The 22,014-nt window shown below is 38.2% G+C and overlaps 1 protein-coding gene across 1 annotated transcript in view; it reads left to right on the top strand.

The window, feature by feature from the left end:
* The window catches only part of LOC149285316 (roundabout homolog 2-like), a 440,725-nt gene extending 418,963 nt beyond the window's left edge, over window positions 1-21,762 (top strand). The window contains exons 21-29 of the mRNA XM_089495533.1: window positions 1,906-2,033; window positions 3,357-3,638; window positions 3,976-4,101; window positions 5,020-5,176; window positions 7,996-8,256; window positions 9,238-9,437; window positions 19,101-19,268; window positions 19,660-19,896; window positions 21,557-21,762. Of these exons, the coding sequence (XP_089351659.1) occupies window positions 1,906-2,033; window positions 3,357-3,638; window positions 3,976-4,101; window positions 5,020-5,176; window positions 7,996-8,256; window positions 9,238-9,437; window positions 19,101-19,268; window positions 19,660-19,896; window positions 21,557-21,762 (1,765 nt within the window). The remainder of the gene's footprint in view (window positions 1-1,905; window positions 2,034-3,356; window positions 3,639-3,975; window positions 4,102-5,019; window positions 5,177-7,995; window positions 8,257-9,237; window positions 9,438-19,100; window positions 19,269-19,659; window positions 19,897-21,556) is intronic.
* The last annotated feature ends 252 nt before the right edge of the window (window positions 21,763-22,014 follow it).

Genomic DNA, 22,014 nt, shown 5'->3' with positions numbered 1-22,014 from the left:
GGGACAGACACTGATGTCTCTCACCCGAGTGCAGGAACAGACACTGATGTCTCACCCGAGTGCAGGGACAGACACTTATGTCTCCTAACTGCAAGCTTTGCCTGGTTACCCCTAAGGAACTGGGTTGCCACCTTTGTATGACCCTACTGAGTCCGTACCCCTTTTCTGCAGATCAAACCCCTGCTTTAGTAAAACCTCCCTTGTATTATTATATACAGCTTAAAAGTGAACACTTCTTACCCTATTTCCTATCATTTCTAATAATCTGACATTTAATCAGGCCTTGATTCCTCCTGTTGGCTCCTTCTTTGATGTCATATTGACATATTAGTCGATTAGATGATCCCCTTTCCCTACCATGGCTTTCTGAGTAATAACACAGCAAAGCCTGCTTGCTATCCCTGTCACCCCTTTTCTTGTGTTAATCAAAAATTCACCAATTAAACATTATTTCCTGGGCATATCCTTTAATAAAGCAGCCCCCGATCAGGCATTCTGCCTATTCAGAGTATTCAGTTGTATTACTCTAGTAGTTAAAGGTCACAGATTTCCCCTGACACCCTTCTCTGTTTTTATAACCATGTAGACACTGGTCAGGCATTATTGCCATAAGCCCTTCTCTTATATTAAAAGGCAGACCCTAACATTCCCTTTGTCTCTTCCCACATTGTATTACTAATCATCTGCAACTCCCTGCATCATGGTCTGCATCGTGGTCTTCTGTTTGGGTGGAGGAGGAATAGAGTATGATAAAATAAGACAGAGATTAGTTACTTATTACTAGTATTAACAAATTGAAGTGATAAAGTGTTGATGCTAACTCAGACACAATTGGAGCGATTGATGTATTGTAATATAAAAATGGAGTGAGTAATATTTGCTTGGGGTCCTCTGTGTTCTAAAAAGGCAACAGCTTTAGCCATGCAATGCGCGGGGGTGTCAGATTTCCTAGATTAAGGCAATAGGAGGAATGTCTGGTTGGGATTGTTTGGGATGTAGTGACATCTGACCTGTGTCTAACCAAAATGATTGTAGGCTGCAGCCATCTCACTATCCTTTCTAATTTTCCTTTATTCTGCTGATAGAGTTTCAACCCCAAACAGCTCTCTTTAAGACATTAGTATCTGGGGCAGTAGTACAATATCTACATGGAATCTTATGTCAGGGCAGAGCTTTTTCCACAAAGGGACATATCCAAGAACAATTCTCAGGCAAAGTTCTAAATGCGGAGCAATCACCATGGACTAAGGAGATCAGTTAGATCATATGTGTAGGTTTTTCCTGTGGTTTCGGTGTGTGTGGTCTGACTGATGCACTGTGACATATTTGCCATTTGTTTAGGACATCATTGAGTGATTGTGCCCTGAGCGGAGTCACCCATCACCAAACAAGCTTTTGTATTCTGCACCAAGCCTCTCTGATGAGCTGTAGATGTACATTGTGTAAAGTACATCGCAACACGAGCTCGATGGAAGGTTTAAAGAGTATAAAATGTAGCTCATTTTTGGAAACGTAACAACGTTACGACCCCTCTTGTCTTAAAATACAAAACACTGAAACAGAAAATCAGTTCGTGGGTGACAAGCGTTCTATCGGAATGTGAAAGGTGTTGAAAAAAGTAGCTTAAAGTCCTGGAAATGACTGTTTCAGAGCAGTCCTTTTGAAGGATTATCTCCCGAGGTGGTCATTTATCATGTAGACCTGTGGAAGGTTCCCTTTCTGGGCTGATAGCTTACTCCCTTTTACAGGCAGTATACATCATTCAGATTCATGATAGTCATAGCATAGGATCGGCTCAAACGTATTTGCATATACATTTTTCAGCCTTACAGCATTTACACAGGTACACATTTACTGATTAACAATAACTCTTTCCCCCATTTTTTTGTTTTTTTGTTTATATAGTCGTCCTGGACTTTTAAATGCTGGTGACTCTAGCTATCCTTGGCTTGCGGACTCCTGGCCTGCATCCAGCATGCCTGTAAATAACAGTAACAATGGACCAAATGATCTTGTTAATTTCGGCTGTGGAGGTTAGTGCTGTCTGTACGGTGTCAGTGCACGTCAATAATTCCATTTCAGACTTTTTATCATGCTGTACAGGTAAACCGTTGCATGTAAAACAAAAGTGTAATTCTTTCTTTGCATGAGAAGAACATTCAATGGGTAGATCTTAGATGGTTAAGTAGTTAAATGAAGGTTTAAAATGCTAAGGTCTATAATTTTAACCAGAATGCTAATATTTACCTGGGGTTACAAAATGGTTTAATTTTATTAATAGTGGTTTAATTAACGGGACAGTTATACTGAAAAGATAAAAATGCACTTAAGGTGTCAATTCTCATCCCACTGAAATCACTGACAATTTGCTGCAGTTATTCTGCCATGTTCCTCTAAACGGGCAAACAACTTATTGCCGCGTAGAAACACTGTGCGGGGCATTTGGCTGCTCCATTTATTATAAAAATCAAATTACGTTATTAATTCTGAATAACTGATTTATAATAATGATAAATTAAATATACCATATTGTTAAATATACCAGTGGCTGTATTGCACAACCAATTGTGGAAATCATTAAATAAATTATTTATGGAATCTGATTATATTTTCTTTGACTACCCAATATTCTATAGAATGACTATTGTCTTTACAAACATCATTACTGTTCAAGGACATTAATTTGTTCCCAGCTGTAGAATTGTTATTAGTCATTATATAGATCTTGTTGTCCAGGTATGAAATGCATACAGAGGCATATAAAAATAGAATATGTCTTTTTTTGCATTTCCTTATCTACATGCAATCTTTGCTTGCTCTTAATATATATATATATATATATATATATATATATACATTTTGCAAAGATTCTGGGATGAAATCACAGAAGATGATTGAAGAATGGTTCCCGTAGATCAGGATGATTTAGTATTTCAGTTGTACCCATTGAGCAGTTTCTCATTGTTTTCATGGAAGAGGAGGCTTTCCCAAGATTTGTGGATTCGTTTCCTTGTTATTTGTCAATACACCAGAGAGCTTGACATAAAATGAAGTGTGGAAGAAAAAAAAAGGTTCTTCTGTTTTGAAATATTCTAAATTCGACTTGCTGACATGAAGGTATCGAGGAAAAAAAGGGATGGTTTTAGGCAGTGAGACGTGAAGGACAAGTGGTTGGCCTGTCACCCATGCTGATAGTAAGGCGACTGTTGTATATCATCTTCCCTCCGTTGGTTCACAGACTCTCTCAGCCGAAATTCAAATGTACTGACTGACACATTTATTTTTCATCCTAAACCTTGATAGTCCCGGCATCCCGTGCATCACTGGTTTGTTTCATTCCCCTATGTTTAACGCAGATGTGATGCCAGCCGTGCCAGGCCAAGGAGACAAAACGGCTACGATGCTTTCGGATGGAGCGATTTACAGCAGTATTGATTTCACCACCAAATCCAGCTATAACTGCCCAGGACAAATGACCCAAACCACGCCGTATGCTACTACCCAGATTCTGCATTCCAACAGCATTCATGAGCTTGCCGTGGACTTACCTGATCAGCAGTGGAAGCCTCCTGCTCAGCAGAAATCGGACCTCACCGGAATAGGTTATTGTCTTCCAGACCAAGGCAAAGGCACCAACGGTGAGTCAAGACCCATAAATTGAGGACTATTTGTGTGCATGAAGTTAGGATTCGGTAAACAGTCAGCAAAATCTAGTTTGCCTTTAACATTGACTAATTGAGATATTGCATGTAACCACGTTCCCTTCACCCTTACTGGTTTATATCCGTTTATGTGCTATTGTTACTATCATGTTTAAATACCAAGCCCCCCCCCCAAATTCCATTGTAACACCATGCGTGTGATGTTTCTCCTCCTCACCACCTCTGCTTTGGTTGCTAATTGCATGTGGTGCATGAGCTTCTGCTGTTTACTAATCACATAATGCCACTGTGACCTTTGCCCTTTAACCCTTAGCCTTACTTTACATACCCGACTATCGAATTGCTGAGGGAGTATCAAATAGAATGCCACACAACCAGTCACAGGATTTCAGCACCACCAGCTCACACAACAGCTCAGAGAGAAGTGGCAGCCTCTCAGGTCGGTCTACTGTGCGCAACAGGAGCTCTATATCATGCTCCGTTTAAGGCTAACTGAAAGATGTATCTGTGTGTCTGCTTCACCCAAACATCGCATGAAGTGTTGTCTTTTATCCCGTAATGATTGTACATCTTTGTCACTTTTATTGACATGAGCCGTTTGGGGTGTTAAAGTTCTCAATACTGTACTACATCTGTTCTTCAGGCACTTTATACTATAATATGCATGAAGAAGAGACCTCGGAATATAGATACCTCGGGAACCTGCTATCTTTTATACCTCAGCTGGCCAATAAATGTATAATCTTTACCAGAGCTACTCTTTTTGTGGCTAACATGGCTTTACCTTCATCAAAAATGAAAATTGTCTAAAAAGTATTTGTAGGGTCAGTTTAAAATTGATATTTTTCATAGGATACAAGAAAATCTTCTTGCTGCTGGTGATAAACCATTCGATTTTTGACACGCAATATTCTAATAGATCTTTTAGATCTTTAAGCCATAATACACAATGACCCAGTGTAAAAATTGTTAGATTTCAGTACCTACTAAATTCCATCATGCAAAGTATGCAATAAAATTATTTTCGCACCAGTAAATCATTAAAAGTAAAAACTGCAACTTCCATGATCCTTGATGAGATCATGATCCTTATTCAGAGTTACAAAATAGCCGTTCTTCATACAAATTGTTAGACATGGGGGTTATGCAGCTCTATTGTGGTTTATTTGGCTACTGGGTGCACAAATAGTTAGTCTATACTTTGTGATATACGTTGTGATATAAAGCTTGCTTTAAAAATTGTTTGCTTCTGAAAAACAGTTTTTCAATGATTTATTAAGAAAATTAATTACACAAATGTTATCATATATGGTATTGTTAAAATTCAACATCCTGAACAATACGTATTTTATTATAGGTGGAAAAGGTGGAAAAAAGAAGAAAAATAAAAATAGCACCAAGGGTCAGAAAAATAATGGATCCAACTGGGCAAACGTTCCTCTCCCACCGCCGCCTATCCAGCCGCTGCCAGGCACTGAAATAGAACATTATGGGTTAGATCACCAGGAAGGAGGGTAAGCCATACTGTGCTGCGAGGGGACACATCAATCAATACGTCTGTTACAAAAAGTACCACGCACTTACAATGTACTTCAGGCTTATTTTTCATTGCAAGACACAAGTGGGGCTTGATTTAGATTCAAGCTGAGAGAAAGGAAAACAGTTAAACATTGACTCTGTATATAAAATGCCTTATCGGGACAAAATTGTGCGTTCTAACATCCAGATTGTGTATAAGGTTAACATTTTACAGCATATTGTATGAAAAAAAAGAGCCAGTATTCTGGAAGCTGATTCCCGAATGAATGTTTCATGAAAGTAACTAAAAGTTTATCATGGAATCCTATTACTCTAAATATTCTATGTATGCTGCTACCGGGGCACTTGAGATGAATATAGTTATAATATAGCAGCACAGGGGCTTCACAGCAAATGCAGTGATATCTCTCCATTTGGATTTTGAAGTATGAAAAGGCTAGCTGGATATTGGGTGCTTGGTTGTATGGCTAGAGGCAGCAGTAAGCAGCGGGAAGCGAGGAGTGGTTCCGCTACTTTATAGATCTCTGGTGAGACCGCTGCTACAATTCTTAGAATGCCATCTCCAGAAGGATATTGACGTTTTGAGAGGAGGGTGATTAAATGGTGAATGGTTAGCAGGATAAGAAATAAATACCCTGGGCTTAATATGTACAGCTTGGAGGAAAGGAGAGAGAGAAGATAGAATAGAAACTTTAATTTAAATATTTAAAGGGACTTAATGAAGTACAGGAGGGAAGTTAGTATCAAAAGAAATAAATGGTAGAACAAGAGGTTAGAATTTAAACCTAGAGGGTCAGAGGTTTAGATGTTATGCAGGGTAAAGTTTAAGTTTACTGGTAGAGTGATAGATAAGTGGAACAGCCTCCCAGCAGAAGTCGTAGAGGCTAATCCAGCGAGGGGATTTAAGCATTCAGCGAGACCAAGGACTGATTAAGGTTTACGTCTTTACATAAGGAGCAACAGAGAGACTAAAGAAAGGTTCTTATCTGCCATTAAACTTTATGTTTTTGTGTTTCGTAGCACAACATTAAAATTGTGCATTGAGGGTTATCGCCAAGCCTTCGCACAGACGTAAAGGCAGCCCAAGCATTGTAAAATACAGCGCCATTTCCAATAAATATAATGCACACTAACTTTCCGTTGATGACCTGTGAGTGCTATAAATCGCTCGCATATTGGTGTCTGTATTTTAAAGGGAACGTAGAGCGATTGGTAAAAATTTTAAAATGTGATAATGCTTAATGGCTGCTTAACAAGGAATAGTTTTGCTGGCAAGTGAATTTGCAAGACTAATTGGGATGTATTGTCGAAGAAATTGACTTTGGCAGACAAGATAGACAAACTGTTGTCTACAGTAATGATTTGATGGAAAAAAAGGCAATGCAGTAAATTTTCGGAATCAAAGCGCTGATTTAAATGTTCATTTGTATACGCGCAGTGACGAAATGTCAAACGCTAGTTCTCTGGTTTAAAGAAAACGGAGATGGATGTGTCAGAATTCATTTGCCAGGATGAATAGAATAATCAAAACTACAGAAAGGAAGCAATAACCTAGTAATTTCATGGCCTAATAAAAATAGAAAACATGGTAATGGGCTCTGAAGTTACCATTTCAGAAGTGTCATAAAATAGATTGTGACATTTGAATTGATCAAAAATAGTTATACATTGAAGAAATTATAGAGGGCAACGCCCAGACTTCCTTCTCATCTTTCACTGTCAGCTATTTTTTGTTATCGTATCTAATTGTTTATTATACTATAGCGGTGGAAAATGAAGCGCAAGGAAAATCCTTTTTAAGGATATGTTGTGGACCACCTTAAAACACACCATCGGTATCATTATATAATGAAAGCAAGTGGTTAATGGTGGCATGATGACAATAGATCCTTTCAGACACCGTACTTCTTGATGACATCATATATGATGCTATAAACTTCCTGTGGGTCCTTTCAGTATCACTGTCATAGCTTTTCTTACACACTTATTTTCTTCCAATCACTTTGTACCCTCTTTGGTTGGCTATAAAGCCCCAAAAGCGAGTGAGCTCATGAAAAGTGATCTTGTCGCTATGGCAATAAAACGTGGCTGCTGATTGGACCAGTCCTTTGATCGCTATGGCGGTAAAACCACTTTTCAAACCAAAATCGCTTTCTCTACATAAACCAAAAGAATCCGCTAGCAAAACATTCAGATGGTTAAATTAATGGAAGCTGCGTGTATTAAAGTGGGTATAATTATAAAAGTGAATAAGAATAATTATAAGACCGTATTGTGGAAGGAGCTGCATCTCTTTATTAAGAACATGTGAAAAATGGGTCGGAAGGTTACAGTTAAACTACCAGGGGGGGGTTCTGTGAACACAGTTTGAAGTCATTTATTCCCACCGTGTTTTAGTTGTACTTCTTTAATATTTAATGTCGATGCTGACTTCTGCTAAACTGTGGAAGCCGCGATGAGAACTATAATTTCAAAGAGTAGCCGATTCACTGATGAATAAATGAGACTTTAAAAATGTGATTTGCATTTTTTCAGATGCTTGTTGATATAATTAGGTCAATTTTGCAATGAACAGTAATTTATATTATAACTAATATTTGAGGAAGGTGTCGACCCGTAGAGGAATATTCTTTAATGCTCTTTAAATTATTCATAAAATGTTTTAATATAATGATAAAAAAAGTTATGTAATAGGATAATGGTGGCATATATTTTTTTTATTTTCTCCGGACAAATAAAGGTAAATATTTGTATTGTTAGAGATGTAATTAAATATTAAATGTATTTTTAAAAGGTATGACAGTGATGGATGGTGCCCACCATTACCCGTCCAGACATACTTACACCAAGGTTCCGATGATGAGTTAGAAGAAGATGACGACAGGGTTCCGACACCACCGGTCCGTGGGGTGGCTTCTTCTCCTGCAATCTCATTTGGGCAACAGTCCACAGCAACGCTAACACCATCACCACGGGAAGAAATGCAGCCCATGCTTCAGGCTCACTTTGATGAGTTAACAAGAGCCTACCAGTTCGATATTGCAAAACAGTCTTGGTACGTGTTACAGCAAAGCATGACATGGTCATGTGGGTTTAAAGACTGCTGAAATTTGATTGCAACGTTTCTAATCAAAAGGAAAATATGTAAATTATAACTCAATTTAACTTTGAATTGTCAGTAGTCACTCTTGAGTTGATCAGGGTCCTGTCTTGCACCCTGATGAGGTTACAAAGTACTGTACGCTACGTAATAAATTAATGTTAACATTAGAATGGTTTCCTGATTGCCTGTCTACTTCATACTATCAAACAGTGTAAAATAAGTATTGTAATCTTTATTCTAAAATTAATGTTGTCTTTTTGTGCGAAAACATAAGCTTTAAAAATAAATGAGCCAAAAATACCAGATACCGGTTTCCTACTAAGGAAGCAATTTATTATAAATGACTAATGAAATATAAGAATTATACTAGACAGATGCTAAATGTGTTTTTATTTTTTAGTGTGATTCAATCACTTGGTAAAGGAATGGCATATTTTTAGATTCTTATCTTCCATGCGTCAATAAAACATTAAAATAGAAAAAATTTTAGGAATAAAATTCACCATGACCCCTTTTTTTTAAAAATAAAAAAATATTTAAAAACTACATGTGCTGTATCACCATGCATCTGTCAAGCATTATAGGAATTATCTCTTTATGACATTGCCAGTACAATTATTATTATTATCCAGTATCTGTGTTTCCATTTTACACATCCTAGTTTATAAAATATTAAAAATATTTAAATAGTAAGCCTCCACCATCATACAAAACACCAGAAAAATCATTACAATTCATAATTTAATCATGGGCAAAAAATTGCATTGTATATGAAACTAAAATATTTGCTTATAAATAAATAATAACACGTCAATCCAACCAATTCATATGAACCCAATAAGTTTCTTGACAGTAAATTCATTTTGACATAGCCAAGGGTTATATGAAAATGGTTAATTAAATTAAAGCATAGTTTTATTTCTCTCTTTTTAGGCATTTGCAGGCCAATAACCAGCCTCCTTTAGCTCCAGTTCCACCAATGGGATACGTTTCTGGAGCATTCATTTCAGACTTAGAAAAAGAAGTCAATGATAACGAAGAAGATGATATTGAAGAAGAAATTAAAAGGCCCCATCGAGGCTTAGAACACACTCCAGGCTCAAGTATGGACAACTTGGACAGCTCAGTGACAGGTAATCATACAATTGTTTCTATTATATAATTAAGATATTGTTATATTATTGATATCATATACTTATTATATGGTCACAATTAAAAGGAACTAGTTTATCAGCGCGTTTTGATCTTGACAGGAGTTCCAGTTCTGAGACGGCATTATTTATTTATTTCAATCAACTATTTAATGACCTTTTTGAAAATAACATTTGATTTTCTTCAAAGAAAGGCAAGAACACACAAAAATTTAGATTAAAAGAATTGCAAAGACTTGAAAGAGAAAGTTTTAACAAACAGATCACCCTATTGGGAATTAAGGCTGAGAAATGTTACATTCTTATTTCAAACAGATTTTGAAATAGTTTTCTTATTTATCAACCAAAATTGTTCTTTTTATTAAAATAAGTGTCATTAATATTGATTTATTTGATATTATTTTTAAAATATATTATTACTAATTAAATTATTTAAAAATAAAGAACAAATAGATTGCCATACCGTTATTTATGCTAATAATTTTAAATTTGTGAATACTCGGGAAAGTCAGTGAAAATATAAATGCAATAACCACCTTACATCGACAGACAGGGGATTAAAATTGGTCCTGACGCTGTAGGGCTGCATGAACCCAATCCAACCAAATCACATAGCAATCTAGAGCATTAGCTGACACAGATCTCTGTAGAGATATAACACTAACAAGTAGTGAACAAAAGCGTTCACATCTTTATAGTTTCCCTTTCACTAAGCAAGTTGCTTAAGGATCACGGTAAACATTTTATGGCATGATAGCCCAATACATGAGTCCATCGTAATGTACTGACTAAAATGAGTAGCTTAGTGAAAGGACAGGAATAGCCCCAAATAATCCTTAGTGTGTGGGGAACGGAAGAGAGGTGGACAGGGAGTGGGCGCGACAAAATGCAGGAACTGACCCAGAGACCTGGGGACAGTGCGTTACCCGGGGACTCCTGGCTAATCCCAGAGACTTCACGCATGTGGTTTCTGGGAACACAGGACTCTCCATACCTGTACACAGAATCAAGGGGGTGGAGGGGTTAGTTTTTGTAATGAGCCTCCTACCACATATGGGGGGAAATCCGCCATCTCCAGCACTGGACTATATGTCCCGTGGGAAGATAAACAATACGATTTCCCATCTCGAGCAACATTATTTACATATTTCGGTTCACAAAATGACTGCTGGGGTGAATGCCCCTGAATAACACAAACACCTACCTCTCAATAGCTCTAATTGTGGAATTCCATTGCAATTATCAGCATTACATCTTTATTCATGTTAATGACTTAGAAATGATGACACTGAAGTAATTCTGGCTGCCACATTTAACCTTTGAAAAGCTTTGTGCAGAGACACAAATATCTTGACGCTACTTTCCGATAATTATTACCATTTGTTCCAGCACTTACCATTGATTCATTTTAAACATCCATAGCAAATCTCCTGCTGTTAGAATTTAGAACTAATGGCATTTCATAAGAAGGACCATGGGAAATGGTCAATAAGTAATACATAAATCAATTTTTCATGCAAAGCACAGCTTGTAGATTTTTCCTACCATTGCTATTTTCTTTCAGAATGTATAATTAGATCAATAGTCTCATTTCATAGATATACACACACATATGCATTATGAATATTTGTAACCAAGCAATTATATATATATATAGATATATATATATATAATTATAAGCATCTGTTTAAAAAAGGATCACCGGGTGTCAGGCAAGTGGGACATTGAGAGGCAGTGGTGACTCTAGAAACAATATATAGGGGGGGCACACAAGATATCACATTCAAACTGGGGGGGCATTCATAATTTCCAAAAATAATGTGCTATGGAATTATACTTTTGTTATTGGGCTAAAATAATACTTGATCATTCAACATGGGAAGCCTGAAGCCACAATTGAGTGCAACTAATCCTTGAAATAAATATTATAACACAATAAATAACTTTTCCACTAAATGATTTCAGGGCCTTGAACGTTTTGTCCCCTGAAGTCACTACAACTTCAGGAGGGCATTTTATCTCTGGATAAATATAAATTAAATAATTCCTACTGTAAGTTAAGTGCCAGGAACAGATGACCAAACACACACACCAACACAGGCTCTGTCACACCGACACCCAGACACACACACCAGGACAGGCTCTGTCACACCAACACCCAGACACACACACCAGGACAGGCTCTGCCACACCGACACCCAGACACACACACCAGGACAGGCTCTGCCACACCGACAACCAAAAACACACACACACACACATCAGGACAGGCTCTGCCACACCCACATCCAAACACACACACACACCAGGACAGGCTCTGACACACTGACACCCAGACACACACACCAACACAGGCTCTGTCACACCAACACTCAGACACACACACCAACACAGGCTCTGTCACACCAACACTCAGACACACACATACCAGGACAGGCTCTGCGACACCGACAACCAAACATACACACACACACCAGGACAGGCTCTGCCACACAGACACCCACACACATCAGGACAGGCTCTGCCACACCCACATCCAAAAACACACACACACCAGGACAGGCTCTGCCACACAGACACCCACACACATCAGGACAGGCTTTGCCACATCCAAACACACACACACCAGGACAGGCTCTGCCACACAGACACCCACACACACCAGGACAGGCTCTGCCACACTGACAACTGAACACACACATCAGGGCAGGCTCTTCCACACCCACATCCAAACACACACACACACACAGACAGGCTCTGACACATTGACACCCAAACACACACCCTAGGACAGGCTCTGCCACGCTGACAACTAAACACACACCAGGACAGGCTCTGCCACACCAACACCTATACACACACACCCGAGGACAGGCTCTGCTACACTGATAACCAAAAACACACAAACAGCAGGACACAATCCACGTCACAGACGTCTGCATCAGGATGGATTTTTCACACTGCATTGTCGTTTATACCCCCCTTAGTGTTTTTGCCCCTGCTGCCCATATATATTAATATTAGCCCCAGTTGCCGATAGCAGGTATAGATCAACACATTAACACACAAACCAAGCTTTGCATGGATAGATCAAATGAAATTCACCTGTGATCTCAGCACTGAAGATATATATCAAATAAACAGAATCAGACATACAAATCCTGTATTTGCAGGTATACAGTAGTATATAAAACGTAGCATTGCAGGTATAGATCAAATAAATACATGGAAACAGCATTGCAGGTATTAATCAACTGAATAAGACATACAAACACTGTATTTGCAGGTATACATAAATAATGTATGGAAATATATAGATATGGATCTACAGAATAACGCAAAAACCCAGCTTTGCAGGTAAAGATCAATTGGAATTCACATAAAAACACGGCATTAAAAGGTATATTTAAAACCCCCTAAATTACATGCATAGATCACAGGTTGCGCACCCCAAAGCCGGCCCTGCCGTCCACACTGCCCACACAGCAATCACACTCCTATCATGCCAAGTCAGCCAGTACATGCTGGTACAGGGTGGCTGTAAGTGATGTGCAGACCCCATACTGCTGGCAGCATCAATACACAAGGGGGGCAGCTAGCTAGGTTTTAGCATGTACTGGCTGACTTGGCATGATAGGAGTGTGATTGCTAACAGCAATCAAAGTCCCATCATGCCTAGGTTCCAGCACTTACACATCCAACCAGTAAATGCTGAAACCTGGGCATGATGGGACTGTGATTGCTGTTAGCAATCACACTCATATCATGCCAAGTCAGCCAGTACATGCTGGTACAGGATGGCTGTAAGTGATGTGCAGACCCCATACTGCTGGCAGCATCAATACACAAGGGGGGCAGCTAGCTAGGTTTCAGCATGTACTGGCTGACTTGGCATGATAGGAGTTTGATTGCTAACAGCAATCAAAGTCCCATCATGCCTAGGTTCCAGCACTTACACATCCAACCAGTAAATGCTGAAACCTAGGGATGATGGGACTGTGATTGCTGTTAGCAATCACACTCCTATCATGCCAAGTCAGCCAGTACATGCTGGTACAGGATGGCTGTAAGTGATGTGCAGACCCCATACTGCTGGCAGCATCCATAGACAAGGGGGGCAGCTAGCTAGGTTTCAGCATGTACTGGCTGACTTGGCATGATAGGAGTGTGATTGATAACAGCAATCACAGTCCCATCATGCCTAGGTTCCAGCACTTACACATCCATGCTATCACACACTTCATTCACAGATTCATTCCCTCAATCATACATTCTCATTCAAACTCCCTCCCCACCCCCTTACCTGCACTGCAGCTCCTTGATGCCGCTCACAGGCTTCAGCAGAGGGCGCGGCCTCCCTCTGCGTTCTCTGGTACTGCACAGAGGAAGCAGGACTGGAGCAGAGTCATGTGATGTCACGTGAACTCTGCTAGGTTCCGCTTCCTCTTTGCAGTACAGAAGACCCTCCCACAGGTAAGTAGCCGGGCTCGAGGTGCGGCCCGCGTAAGATCGGTTGCCTTGGCTGCCGATCTTACTCGGGCCGCACCCTCTCTCTCCTCCGCGTTTAAAAATAAATAAAAAAAAAAGAAAGAAAGACGGGATCCAAAATTAGCAGGGGGGCAACAGGGGGGGCAAAGATTAACCTAGGGGGGGCAATTGCCCCCCCTTGCCCCCCTGTAGCGACGCCACTGTTGAGAGGGCCTACGAGGGAGATGAAAAGCATTACAAGTTTTTCCCCTTTACGTCTTTTATTTGGACCAGAAACCTTTAATTGGTGCCTAAAGTAAGAGTGGCGTTAGGAAGCATTTGTTGTATGATGGCCTCCTTTCTGTGGCTCAATAAGCGAAAGAGTGAAAAAGTTAGGTAGGAGATTGAATAGGTAAGGGTGAAAGAGCGGTTTTATATGTGGTAAATGGCATGAGGAAGAAAAGGGGCTCAAGTGCAGATAAAAAGACCAACGGGAGAGAAAATATGTAGAAAATGGAAACAATATCCTTTTGGCATCATTTTTGGCCACAACATGTCTTCATTTAAATCATATAACTTACAAGTACATTTGTGAAGCCTATTTTTTTTTACATTTAATGTCTAAATGCTATAATTATAGTACATATTTACTAAACATTTAATTAAACTCACAATTAAGCAGTAATGTGAAAATTTTTAAATTTTTAGAACTTATGCAAATAATTCAGGTTCACCATCATCTTGCAAAACCGAATTCATCTTTTAAGACGGATGTTTTACAATGAGACGATAATAGAATTGCCACCCAGTGTGTGTTCTGCCGTATGTTGTGCACATCGTAAGGAATGTGTTTCCTTATCTCAGCTGTGCAGGTTAGGAAGCACATTGTAGCTGCCACCAAAGAAGAATGTGACATAAATGAAGCAAGGTCCATGAATGTACGCCTTGTGCTAAATGAAACTTCTTCACACAGGCTGTCCCATTTCAATTTTGAGTTAGTACGATGGATGATTTCAGCTTAATAGCTTCCAAATATGCAAATGACTATTATCCCTAAAAATAAACATTCTTTGACAGGTGAAAGGTTAAAATTACAAAAATGTGGAACAAACATCATGTAAACTAATGGAGTATTCCTGATAAATCATCTAAACAACACATTTTCCACCAAAATGGCTCTTTAAAAATATAGCCGTTCAAGTTTTTAAGTTGGATAGGCTAAGATGTGTTATTAACCCGTTCAGTGCCAACCACCTATGTGATAGTTGGTTGGCAAAGTGGGCCTTAGGAGCCAACCACATATCTCATATTTGGTGGAACTCCAGGGTATCTCCTCCGCAATTGTTACAAGGGATCACAGAGAAACTTTCTTTAGTGTAGTGGAGTCCGCTAGCCCAATTTAACTGCCCGCTACCATGGTAACTGACATTATACAATATATAGGACCAGCTCCGCCCATCTTGCTGGAGTAACCTGCCAGTGCTGGCCCATCAAAAAATAAGCTTAAACTGCAACTTTCCCTTTAATAAGTAAACACGGAGGATTAAAATATCTTAAAAACTGCACTACCTCTCCAACCTTTCTATGCCCTCCTTGGCCTGGATGCGCCCCTCCCAACTCACTATATGGAGAAGTAGGGGAAGACCTATCATAGAGCTCTTTCTATAAAGATACAGTCATACCCAACAGGGAACCGTCCAGCGATGACGGGGTTCTGTTTTACATTGACCTGCGCTTTCCTTTCCTAACCATTAAAATTATTGATGTCTCACAAATTACATTCCTCCCTGGACTTTAACTAATACAATGCTTTATCAAATTTAATCTCACAACCCCTATTAAAACTCATATTATATTGCATTTCTCCTTGTGTTCCATTTAAGTAATTTAATTTCTCCTGTTATTTGCTTTAATATTCTTAATGTATCTGGATATAAAAATTTGAGTAAACATCTAGTACTGCCAGGTTTTTAGTTTAACACCTGTTTACATTGTAGTGCCATCCAGAACATACACTGACCTAAAAAAATGCACGTTAAGTTAAAAGGATTTATACAATTATTTTTGTTGTAATCAACTATTTCATAGTCGGGCAAAAAAAAGGGGGATCTAAGTTCTCTACCAGCTGGCCAAGTTAAACTATGGAGGATTGGGATACGGGGCACAACCCCCCTAGTATTCAATAAAAGACGCTGTGGCCCTTTCAGAACATAGCACCTGGGTATGATGTCATATCTTGGTGTTCCACAGTGAGGTCAAGTTTAGGGCAGAACCAGTGCTAAATACACCATCGGCAGAACCTCTTATATCAAGTGATACAGGGCATCCACTACCTCTATTTGATTCTAGTGGATAGGAAATACATAATGATGTCTTTAAACCTGCCAAATAATAAGATATATGGTTTATGATAACATTATGATCTAGCATGTATAGGGTTCTAAATATATTTTTATTTTTAGTTGTAAACCTAGAATGCTTTTTAATATTTAAAATCAAAGAAATCTGTTTGGCCTTTATTACTTAATTACACTAAAGAGTGTGATTGAGCTGGGATACATTTATTAGCCTTGTGCTTTTTCCGAACGATAGTACTTCTTGTGTGCTGTAATCCGTATCCAGGGCTGGACTGGAACTAAACTTTGTCTCAGAAATGTAAAGCGCGTGGGTCATATTGCTACATTCAATGTGAAAAATATGCACATCCCTGCATTTCTCTGCGGTACTCTATGGCCCATCCACACCTGCAGTTTTTCTGTAGCTTTAAAATGCCCTTAATTCATAAAAAAAATGCCCTAGGTTTAGGCTAAGGTCACAGAATACATGATTTGGAATTATTTTGCATCTCCTACAAAACCTGAAATTTATTAGGTGCCACAATATTAAATAATGAATTTAATGAATATGAAGGATAATTCTTCAGATATTTCAGCAGATTGTGTTTAATAAAGAGAACACAGCTTGTGAATTAAGAGTGTGACTTGCAAGGGGAGAAATGCTAGTTTTCTGAATCTCATAAAAATGGTAATACAACAATTAGTGGGGTCATGTTCTAAAACACAGACTTTTGCTTAATGGATCCAGTGATACACATTCATCAGCGGAAGATGGCTTTAGCATAAAATGGCATGTAAATGAATTGATGGCTGACCGTAAATTAATTTTAGTGCTGAAGATATAATAGAGAGAAACAGCTAGATGCCACTTTATCACAGTATTTTATTACTGAGCAACTTCTTAATGTCCTATCTGCATTTAGTTTCAAACAGCTTGAACACACTGAAAAATGTTCTGATGTAAAAATAAAACCAGTAAACACCAATTCTGGAAATACAAATAAATAAGTCAAAATGGCATGAATTTGACAGTCTAATCACATATACGGTATAACTGGTTGTTTATTGCACAGCGGTATATACTTTTTAAAATATTTGTAAAGGGAGAAATGAGTGAGATGATATAACCATGCCTTATGCATAGCTAGGGTGGGAAATCAAAATTTTTCCACTCAACACGACTCAACAGTTTAGTGAATGCACTACAGACACATCCTTACGTGAACACTGTTAACAACAACTTTGTGAAAGCCTGTTGTGAAAAAGGGGGATTTGGTCCATGGATGGATTGGGTAGGAGAAAAAGAATTAAGCACCTCGGCGATTGTTACCATCAGGAGCAACATTGCATGTGTGTGCAGGTCACAAGATGTCCGATGACCCCAGGGTACATCTAATAACTGCCCATGACCTTTGTCTCTAGGTCAGTGGAAATCCAGCCCTAAGATAAATAGTGATTATGGAATACTAATTAAAAATCACTTTTGTTATTCGATATACCCTGCCTTAGCACAGAACCTTTCTACCTTTATTGGTTAGGTACCGCTAAAGTCTTCTTTACGGGCAGGCTAGCCTCATCTGACTCCTAATAAACTAATATGCACTACAGTATAAATACTACAACGTTCATTTAGCAGTATAGATATTGAAGGGCATGAATATTCACTGCAGGCATTAAGAATCTCACAGATAATTGACTGTAACAGCTGGTAGGTTATACAAAAGAAAGTAATTTATTAAAATAACTTTGTTTTAATCCGTATGTCAATATTACATTGGTTTCCTAACGTCAAAGAAAGATTTAATGAGTCAAGCTATTCTGCGTATCACAATTGAATAAGCTGTACCTCTAATAGCACTAACTAACGGTGTCGGTACAGTAACAAAGAGGTAACTGTTGCTTGATGGTTTTCATGTCCAAACTTATGTACAGTAGACTAAACTCTTTTCAAAGACTTCTTAACAATGCTGAAAAAAAATACATGTCTTAAAACTCATTGGAACCCTGCGTTTATTTTTAGGTTCTATGGTAAATGGATGGGGTTCTGCATCTGACGAGGACCGTAAATTTTCTAGTCATAAATCTAGTGTAGGTAGCTCGTCCGATGATTCCATATTTACAAGCGGCAGCTTTGCACAATCATTGGTTGCAGCAGCTGATAAAGCGGGTTTTACGCTAAATGGAACTAGCCTATCGAGAGCAGGTTTGTAGATCCAGAATTGGAGCTTGTGGCATGAGGGATGGCTCTCTTTCCTCTGAGCTTTCTCTTTCCTCTTCACGATCGCAGCTGAGATTAACATGCATGGCATTAGGTGGATGGCCAATCACACATTTCATAAAACGGCTTATTCTGGTTGAAAAGATCAATCAGTTTCTCTGCTTGTGCGTCTGTATTTCCAAAGGCTAATCATAATTAACCTGAGAACATATTCTAGAAGCTTTCATTGCTACCATTCCATAAACTATACGTACCTGTATCTTCTCTTGGCTTTGGCATTCAAAATCTTTGCAAAATGATTGAATATGTGCTATTTCGCTAATTTTATATTCATAAACATACACACACTATGATGTTTTTTATCAATTTTGTGGCATTTTATTATATTTCAAGAATGCCGCTTTTCAAGATTCTTTATTTCTCCACAAGAAAACTTCCTTGTATTTTGACCAGTTTCTTAAGGCACAAAACATTTCCACCTGCTGAGGTCCTTGCTGAGGAACAGTAGGTGGTCATTGCAATACCATACATGTTAGCAATTAAAAATAATTTCACCAGACTAGGAACACCTCCCATGAGAATAATTCAGTAAATAATTGGATTTGCTTCTTTTTTCCAATACAGGGAAAATGCACTCTTTTTCACAGAGGCCCCGGCCTGCAAGTCCATTTTCTACTGACAGTAACACAAGTTCAATTGTGAATCAGAGCCAAAGGCAACGGCCCACCAAGAAACATAAGGGAGGTAGAATCGAGCAGCCTCCGGGACTCCGCAGAGAAGGAATCACTGACGGTATGCCTGCTTTCAAATAACATTTTATTTATTAACTGTAAGAATGGATGGACTCTTTAGGACTGCAGGTCTCGTTGCCTCTAACCAGCCAAAAAGTTTTAGCAGGTGCTGATGTGAGTTTCAACTAACTCGCCATTAACAAAATCTTGTCTCCACCAGAGGCTAGAAGCATATAACTTACATGCTTGAACTATGTGTGTTGAAATATTTTACATTTGTTCAGAGATTTAAGAACGAGCATCATGGAAATTAATCTACAATGTTGACCTTTAAGGAATGAATTTATGTTTAGCGCCAAAGCAGGTTAATATGTATTCTGTGTTGAAAGTCTCAACAGGCACATATTTTATTTTTCCTTTGCAATGAACTATATATATTTTAACATTTCCAGATCTTCCGCCACCACCTGATCCCCCACCTTGCCAAAATATGAGACAGCAAATACCACAACATCAACGTGGAGGTCCTACAGAAAGGAAAGGAAGTTCTCTTGAGAGGCACACATCAAATATGGATGACTCAAAGGCCTCATTAGATCGCCATGCTAGAACATCGTTAGAACGACAGCGCCAAACACAAGAATGGATTGGATCCACGGAACGACAAAACAAACAGGCGTTTGGATCAGGTCAGGAAATGTTCTATTGGGAAGATATAAACTTAGATTAGCTAATTATGAACAAAATCAAACTTAGTTTTATTAAACATTAGAAAGTGCCATTTCGGTATTAGTTGACTAATGCTACAGATGAGTATAAAGTACATCAATTGACAAACTATGGGAGCCATTTGGCCATATGGCCTGGCCACTCTTTCTAGTTGCTGTAAGGCCTCCAACCTTACTTGGTCTTGACTTAGTCCACATACAAGGTCACACAGAACTGTGTACATTTGCTCACCGATATCCCATGTACGGTATGGTCTAATACGTGTTGAAGAGCACGCACTTGTGCTGGGTTGAAAGGACAGAAATTGATATCTTTATACTACAACCCCTGCCAGTCCTATTTTCTCCCACTCTTTGGTCTGTATCCTGTATACAAAATGCAATTTAAGTAAATACTCCTCTTTTTTTTGCTAAAAATAGAGGGATAATGAATATGATTATATCAACCTGACCATGCAACTGTATTTTGATAAATTGTACATTGTATTGGAAAAGCTTAAATCACACAAATACATAAGACTTTAAGAAACAGTATTCACTGAGATAAAAAAAAACAATCCTTAATGTCATATCATCGAATAATTTCATCTAAATCTAATTAGAGTTTAATGGCACGCTGAAAAGTATTCCCATGTCTGTATATTTAATCTTAACCATAATTCTGTTTTTATTTTTTTCTATAATTGCACATTTAAAAAAAGCATATGTAATGCGCATCAACTGTGCACATTTAAATTAATGGTAATATTTTAAAAATCAGCAATTTCATAAAAGATCAATGGGAGCAAAAAATCAAGATAATTAGACAGGTATAGAAGCTAAAACTGTATTAGTGCTTCATCATGCATGCATCTTTGCATAACTTAAAAATTGAACCTAAAATACTTATAGTATTAAAGCAGTAAAAAGGTTAACAATAAATTGAAAATGGCTTAACAATTTTAGATGCTATTCTTCATGGAAATACTTTAAATGTACTCTGTAGAGTGGTCATTTTATTATTTCCCTTGAAGTTATATCACATAAAAACAACAAATACTTAAGAAGCCGTTTCAGTTTCAGCAACATCCTATCAGCAGCTACTTTTGTGTCGCGTTTCAAGTGTTCCTGGCAAAAATTTCAAATGGAAAGATTTTGTGTCATTAAATAATTATTTCTTGGAAGGGTTTGGGCATTTGACAATTCTAGTGCTGCATTTAGTTAAAAGTGTTAAATTAACTGTTGGAATAGGAATAATGTACTTCCACTCATGATATGGGTAATTAGGGCATACAGCTAACTTCCTGACTTTTTTTCAAATTTTTGTGCCAGTGAAAATATATTGCTCTTACAGAATAAAAACCTGATGAAGAAGAGTCGTCTAGATGTTGGTTGATATTGTGTAATATAAGTAAAATACAACATAGCATTATATTAACAAGCTACTAAAATATTTGTTTAATCTACTCTTGTTAAAATTTAAGGGTACAATGTATCTAATAATTAAAATTTACTGCAGTACCTAGAGGGAGCCATCAGGTTGTGGAGATATCATGTTGAGAGAGGCACAAGTAGGATAAAAAAAATATTGTTAAAAGTAAGATTAGTTAAAAATATCATATTCATATTTTTTGTCCTGCAGAAGAAGTTCTGATGCCATACAATAAACCAAGTTTCCCTTCACCCGGAGGGCACAGTTCCTCAGGAACCGTTTCATCGAAAGAGTCAACTGGACCTAGGAAAGGAGATATGCCTAGAGGTCACCAGCGTAACGCCATAGATTTCCTTGATGTAGGATATTTGGGGCCAAACAGCCAAGGACAGTATACAGGTGAATTATGTAAGTAATGCTTTTCCACAGGCCAAAAGACAAGCCAGCAACTAAGTATTTAATGTTGTGGACAATGAGAGAATTGTTAGTAATATGAATCAATATCGATGTATTGTCCCTTGTCTTCAGAATGTTTCAGCCATGTTTTTGAGTTATAGGTGGAATGGGCTGTCTGATGGTCTCATGGGTTGGCGGGATATGATTTGCACAAATGAATTCTAACCAGGGCAGAAAAGGCTGAAACTTTAGTGTTTTGTCACCTTGTGTTA

This window comes from Sceloporus occidentalis, unplaced genomic scaffold (genome assembly GCF_023333645.1).
Source record: "Sceloporus occidentalis isolate IW3139 unplaced genomic scaffold, rSceOcc1.0.p SCAF_81, whole genome shotgun sequence".
Classification (NCBI taxonomy): domain Eukaryota; kingdom Metazoa; phylum Chordata; class Lepidosauria; order Squamata; family Phrynosomatidae; genus Sceloporus; species Sceloporus occidentalis.
This window is presented reverse-complemented; position numbering and strand designations above follow the sequence as displayed.